At 50.2% G+C, this 6,701-nt stretch overlaps 1 protein-coding gene across 2 annotated transcripts; it reads right to left on the minus strand.

Annotated features, from left to right (window-relative positions):
• Nucleotides 1-1,218: 1,218 nt before the first annotated feature.
• HMGB3 (high mobility group box 3) lies at nt 1,219-6,024 on the minus strand. 2 transcript variants are annotated; one of them, XM_054581822.1, is made up of 5 exons: nt 5,950-6,024; nt 3,669-3,823; nt 3,240-3,379; nt 2,623-2,797; nt 1,219-2,150 (listed from the first exon to the last, which is right to left on the minus strand). In XM_054581822.1, exons 2-5 carry the CDS (start codon nt 3,816-3,818, stop codon nt 1,989-1,991), a joined length of 627 nt encoding a protein of 208 aa, XP_054437797.1. In that variant the 5' UTR covers nt 3,819-3,823; nt 5,950-6,024; the 3' UTR covers nt 1,219-1,988. The 2 variants fall into 2 exon arrangements, with proteins under 2 accessions (XP_054437797.1, XP_054437796.1); XM_054581821.1 differs by lacking the exon at nt 5,950-6,024 and adding an exon at nt 5,772-5,920.
• Between the last annotated feature and the right edge of the window lie 677 nt (nt 6,025-6,701).

A 6,701-nucleotide genomic window follows, 5' to 3' on the forward strand; every position in this document is an offset into this window, starting at 1 on the left:
GATCAGGGATCAGGCCAGTGATCATGACTGATTTGTACCAACCCAGGATCTGACAGGGTGGGGAGGACACCATCTGCAGACATGCAGGTTTCAAAATAGTCAATTTTAACAGAAAGCTGCCTTCTCCTGAGTAATGTCGTTAAAACACTCTCAAGTGCTTCCAAGCCTCAAGCATACATATCTGAGTGTCAATACTATGCAATGCCAACATTCAACCATAACACACTACCCTTCATTAAGATGTACATAACAGCCCTCAAAATATTAGTATCACGATTTTGCCACTGTGACTATCACCCCTGACCCCAACTTAAACAAAATGTTATACCATCTACCAACATGAAATAATCACTGAAACACAAACCAAGCTTCTTCAAGAATACTTAACAACAGTCTGTATTTCCAATAAAGGAACTCACATCTTGTGTAGACTATTCTTTCCATCTGATGGATTCAATGCTTAGAAACATTTGATTCTATCAGCCTGCCTCACAGGTGCCCCAACACAGAGCCTCCAACAGGAGCCTGAGCAATCTTTCTTGGGTTGTTTGGTTTCTTGAAGTTGCAGAGGGTGGGGGCGGGCCAGTAGGGCCGGTAGAGGGAATCGATACTGCTCCCTACCCTACCCGGGTCATTGGGGTCCAAGAGACAGAAACAGCAGCTCAAGACCTCAATTGTAGAGTGTGTTGAGTGGAACAATCATTCTGGGTTGGATGGAGAAAACTAATGAAGCCTGAATGTTTGATACATTATACCCTCAGGAAGATGTATTTGCTGGTTAGCAATGAGTTCGGCCCAAGTATCAGTGGCGAAGAAGGAGGCAAATACATTTAATCTCATAGTAGCCTCAATCCTAACCACCCACCTTCCCAAACCTCTAAAGGCTACTAAACCTTGGCTGTGTCAAGTTTTATCTTAGCTCCTACATTCAATAGTTTAAGACTTCATCTTAATGCCAGACACGACAAAATCACGCAGTAGCTTCAAGTAGCCCTCTTCCTTCTCATCCTAAACTGGCCACGTTAAGTTGCCAGATTTACAGGGAGGCTAGTCACCAAATACAGTGGAGTTGGTTGTTTTACCACTAAGACTGCTGAGTCAGAAATTTAGACTGTTATAATAGAGAACAGCTTTAAAAATGTAATACTGTTTATTTAACTTCAAAAACATTTCAGCATTCTAAACATACAAAAAAATAACAAAATGTTTCAAATTGTTTAGTACAGAAGATTCTTGAAATTTTCATTGATGCAGCGACTCTTCACTTTGCTGACAAGAAGAGTTCTATAGTTTGTTTAAAAACAAACAGTTTAAAACTACTGCACTTAACTAAAAAAGATCCAAACACTTCTCATGCCAGCTGACCCCCCCCCTTTCCACAGCTAAGAATGGCAGAATGCTATGTCACTATATACAAAAACAAGACAACCTGAAGCTAAATGGATGCCCACTGCAGTGTCCATAGGTCCAGCCTCACAGTGCACGCCCTGAGCTACAGCCCCTCCAAAAGGCATCTTCCCCACAGCCTCAACGCCAAGCAAAGAGCATCAAGAGCTTGTCTCGGTTGTTTTGTTCTTTTTACAAACTATAGATATGTACAGTTGGTAACTCAGGATTTCTAGCCAATAACCATATAGTTAACACCACCTTACAGATTAAAAAAAGAAAATGCCAGGAACATCTTTAAATGCCTTGTCACACCAACAGCAAAGTGCACAGAGTGAGGAGAACACGAGAGCCTTTTCATTTTAAAAATGTTTGGAAATATGTACAACTTTGATACAGTTTCAGGGTGCTCCAGACACCCATTGCCACTTCATGTAAACCACTGACAATTTCTAGAGCACTTTGAAAGACTATATATGATCATGATCCAATTGTGTAATTAATCCTAATGAGGGCAACAGACACCTCTCAAATAAGAGCTGTGTCAATTACGGCGCTCCCCTACTCTAAGGTATTCACAAGGAGACAGATAAAGTTTTTTTTTATTCATCCTCCTCCTCCTCCTCCTCCTCCTCCTCTTCCTCCTCTTCTTCCTCCTCCTCCTCTTCATCTTCTTCGTCTTCCTCTTCCACCTTTTTCCGGGCAACTTTAGCAGGACCCTTTGCACCATCAAATTTTCCTTTAGATTTATAGTCAGCAACATCCTGAAAGGAACAGGGACACATTCCAAATGAGGAGACAAGCCCTCCTGCTGTCATTATTTTAGCACAGGGTAGATAAATGTCTCTGTCTCAGAATAAGAAACCAGGAATTCAAAACAGTATAGGTCTGCTATCTGAAGTATGTTTCCTGATACAAATTTGGTCCCCGGCCATTCAAATTTAAAAGGTAATGGGTGATCAAGTAGACTTTAACTCATGTTAATAGCACCATCAAATCCTATGCCAGTGACATCCCATGTTATCCTATTTTTTAAGACTGCCTGAAGTCGTTCCAAATACAAAGATCTGTCAGAAGCCTGAACATCAGCAAAAGTGGTTGATGGTGAGTGGAGATGGGCCCTCACATGCTTTGCTAGTTAGTCAGCCCAGCAAAGCAGTCTTCCGCCCCACAATCCCTCATACCCAGGGCAGCAGACTGCTCGCCATCCAGACTACACATTCTGGCCCACCTCACCTTCTCATACTTCTCCTTCAGCTTGGCAGCCTTATTGTTGTAAGGCTGCTTTTCACTGTCACTTAAGTTATTCCACATCTCGCCCAGCTTCTTTGCCACATCTCCAATAGAGATGCCAGGGTTTGTGGATTTGATCTTGGGGCGGAATTCTGAACAGAATAGGAAGAATCCGGACCTTGGGGGGGAAATTATATAAATTAGATGAGAACCTTCAAAATCGTGAGCTTAAGTCAAAACTCATGTTCCAGGGCTCACATACTTGCTACCACTGACTGCCCCCCTACAGTGAAGAAATGAATGATACCATATACAAAGTTACAGATTCTAGAATATTTAAGCTGCTTTAGAAATATATGGTGGTTTCTCAGTCTCTCAGTTACTGGGTAAGGGGTAGAGAATGTACCTAAGGATGCTGACACCCCTAACTAGGTTGCCTGCTTCCCAGTGGAAAGCAAATAGGCAACCACCAGGCACACACAGCTCACAAACACCTCAAACTCAAAGTACAGAATATTTTGCAGAGGTACCCTGACATTTTTTAGGTAAAGTATCTTTTTAAAATCTTTCAAGCCGAAGGAAAGCTCTTCATGATTGTCCTGAATCCTCTAGTCACTTACGGTGGCCTTTTGGGGGCATTAGGGTCCTTCTTCTTTTTGCCTCCCTTAGCTGGTCCATAATCCTTCATTTCCCGATCATAGCGTACTTTATCTGCCTTTGCCATCTCATCAAATTTAGATTTCTCCTTCCCCGACATTGTCTGCAAAGAACACGACCTGTTAAATTGCTCAATGCAGTGAACACATACCTGTTTTGGGTTGTCCGGTAATTAAAGTGGCAGCTGCTTTAACCACTTGCAAAAGGGGATGAAAGCTTTAACCTCTTGTAGAGTCTTAAAAAATTAAAGCACACATACACAATTCTAAAAACAGGCAAGGTGTGTCTAAGTGAAGAGGAAGAAGACAGCTACCTGGAGCTACTCTAAAGGTAAATAACAACAAAGTGTGAAATCCAACTAAGACTAGCTTGAAGGATACAAACAAAAATACCTTCCACCTCTCAGAGCACTTCTTGGAAAATTCTGCAAAATTGACAGGAACCTCTGGATTTTTCTTCTTATGTTCCTCTCTGCATGTCTGCACAAAGAAGGCATAAGCAGACATCTTGCCCTTTGGCTTCTTGGGATCACCTTTAGCCATCCTGACTGTGATGGATGGAAGGAAAAGAAACAAAGAAAACAAATCCAATGAATGTAACAGAACTACAAGACATACCAAAGGCAGGGTAAAATTAAAATTTATGTTGTTCTTTGGGGAGGAAATCAGCCTCACAGTCACTTGTCATTTAACTTTTGACCAGCATGAAGCGTGCAGGTTTGTGAGTTACTCCTCCAAGAGTGATCAAGTTCTCCAAATGGAACCAACCCAAGTGGCTCAACTACATTCTGATTCAGAAATACTACGTTTTTGGAAGCTACAACCGCAAAGTAGGGAAAGCACTTTTGTAGGCAGTGCAGGCTGATGACAGAAGCTTGAAGCAATGACTTAAAGCTAGCTGGTCATCTGTTTTACTCCCATGGTAGGGACAAAAATACTGTCACCGCTGCTAAACACAGATCAAAGCAGGAGAACTGTAAATAGGGAAAATTTTATATTCCACTATTGTGGATGCATTCTGACTTATAAAAATATGGCTTTTACAAGAACAGTGATATAGCAAGTGAGCAGATATCCCCTTACTAATTCACATCTGTCTCTTCGTCATTATCTAAAGGGGCAGGGGATACCAAAAGGGCTAGTCTTTCTTATCTGTAAGGCGTAATTCATGTCCAGCCAGAAATACTTTCTCCAAAGTTTCCAAATAAAAATGCAGCTGTGGCGTGTCATCGGCCCTGTCCCACCCCCCCAGCTTCCCGCCATCTTTTCCTTTTCCCACACCCAAGGTCATCATGTAAAACTAAAGCGCTCCCCTTTGGGAGGACCAGCTGAGGGACTGCATTAGGGCCCCACAGTGGCTGCGCGGGTGGGGCAGGACAGAACGCAGGGAAGCCCCAGGCCGGCAGCAGGCAGCTAGGCACAGCCAGGTGCTGGGTCACCCGGACACCCATAATTCACCTTCCATTTTGTCAAAAGCTTCGTGATGAAAGAAAGTGCCCCTGAAATCTACTGCTGCCTTCCCAGGGGGACGCGCGGGGCCGGGGGCAGCGGTAGCAGTAGTGCTCCGGAGGCGCGGAGCCTGGCCGGCAGCGGCCGCAGTGATGGTGGCGCCCACCGTGCCTCCAAGCCCCGCTTGCTAAAATGGCTGATCCGCGAGCAGTGGGCACAGGCTGCGGTGGTGAACAAAGCGGTCCGGCCCCACCATTGCCGCTGCCGCCTGCTCGTCGGCCCCCACCCCACTCCACCCCACCCTGCCCCGCCCCGGGTGCCCGGGGCTGGGGCCGCGGGCTGGACCCCCCCTACGCCGGCGCAGGGCGCATTCCTCGGGATAACAAAGGCGCCCGTGCAGCCATGACGCTCGACAGCGTTGGGGCCCGCGGCAGCGCCCCTGGTCCTCCACGCCACCAGCCCCTGGCCACTGGCGCTGCGACCAAGGCCAGAGCCCGCCCGGGAACCCTGTCCTGTCCACCCCTCGCCAGGGCCCGTCACGCGCCTGCCATGTTAGTGGAGGAGGAGGCGGAGGCGGCGGCGGCGGCGGCCCGCGGGCAGGCGACGAGCGGGCGCGGGGGGGCGCGGGCGGGCGGCCGTCCCGCCCCCCTCCCCAACCTCCGTCCGCTCCCGAGACGGCCATGTTAATGCAAAAGCAGCAGCGCAGCCTGCGGGCCCGCACGGCGTCCGGCAGAGGAGGGCAGCGAAGTTTGCATGCGCCGCAGCCCCCCGCGGATACCGGCTGCCTGTCCCCTGCGGCGGCCGTCCCGGGTCGGGGAACACCCTGCCTCTTTCCCAGTGCCGCCGCCCGGCGCCGGGACGCGTGTCGCCCGAGCCCGCAGCCGCGCCTCAGCTCGCCCTGCCGCCGCCGCTGCCCCAACATCTAACCTCAGGGGGCCTGAGCCCCGCGGCATAGCCCGAGGGGGCCGCGGCCAAGGGTGGCTCCACGAAAGGAGCCTAGCCTAGACAGCGGGGAGATCGGAATGAAGCATTGGAAAGTTGAAACACCTGAATTGCTTCTTCTTTCCCAGTCGCCGAGGTAGAAGGAAGGTAGAGGGGGCGGGAAGGGCGAGAAGAAGAGAGGCAGGGGCGGCAGCAGACGGACGTGCCGCGCGGACTGGAAAGTTGTGCGGTCGCTGCGGTCGCTGCGGCGGCGGCGGCGCGGGCGCCGGCGGCGGAAACGTACCTGTATTGTTCGCTAGTCTGGGCAGCGCAGGGCACGACGCGAGGCTCAGAGCTCCCCAGCCTCGCGCTAGCTGCCTCCACGAGAGCCGCCTGATTGGCCAGCGGGCTCCGCCGTTTAAAAGAGCCTCCTTGCCCGGCCATTGGCTGCGGGCCTCATGCATATTAAATAGGCGAGGGCGCCCATTGGCCGCAGCCTCTGGGATCATTCATTCAAACAGGACAACCCTCAGGCGCTGGCTGCGGAGGCAAAACAGAGGAATAATCTCGCTTTCCCTACCCCCGGGCCCCCTCAACGATCTGAGGTGGGATTTCGAAGGATTTTGGAGAGGAGGATGTGCCATTCCCTGCGGCCTTGGCCTCTTGCGTGGGAAGGCGAGATCGAGCCCGGCCGCGCTGCCCTCTGCTTCCTCCGCCCCGCGGCCTGGGCTCCCCCGCCTCCGGCCCGGGGCCCCCAGGCAGTCCCCCAACCTTAGTAAACCTCCAGGGGGCAACGAGTGAGGGTCAACGGTCCTCCACCTCTGCCCAGTTCCTTCGCGGCTCAGCGGCAGGGGCCTTGCCACAGCTTTCTCCTTAATGCCAGTGGAAGGCAAGCTGCTCACCCGCCAAGACCTCGGGGTTTCAGCGCTGCCCCGCTCGAAAGAGACCTGATTCTGCTCCTGAGGATCCTGTTTGGCTAGGCTCTTTGCACTAATTGCCAGGAAGTTGTTAGTGCCTGCAATTGTGGAAACAGCGAGCTAGGTGGGCTAGAGGAGG

The sequence above is a fragment of the Pteronotus mesoamericanus genome, unplaced genomic scaffold (assembly GCF_021234165.1).
Source record: "Pteronotus mesoamericanus isolate MK-2021 breed Mesoamerican mustached bat unplaced genomic scaffold, CSHL_Meso_final contig_66, whole genome shotgun sequence".
Classification (NCBI taxonomy): Eukaryota; Metazoa; Chordata; class Mammalia; order Chiroptera; family Mormoopidae; genus Pteronotus; species Pteronotus mesoamericanus.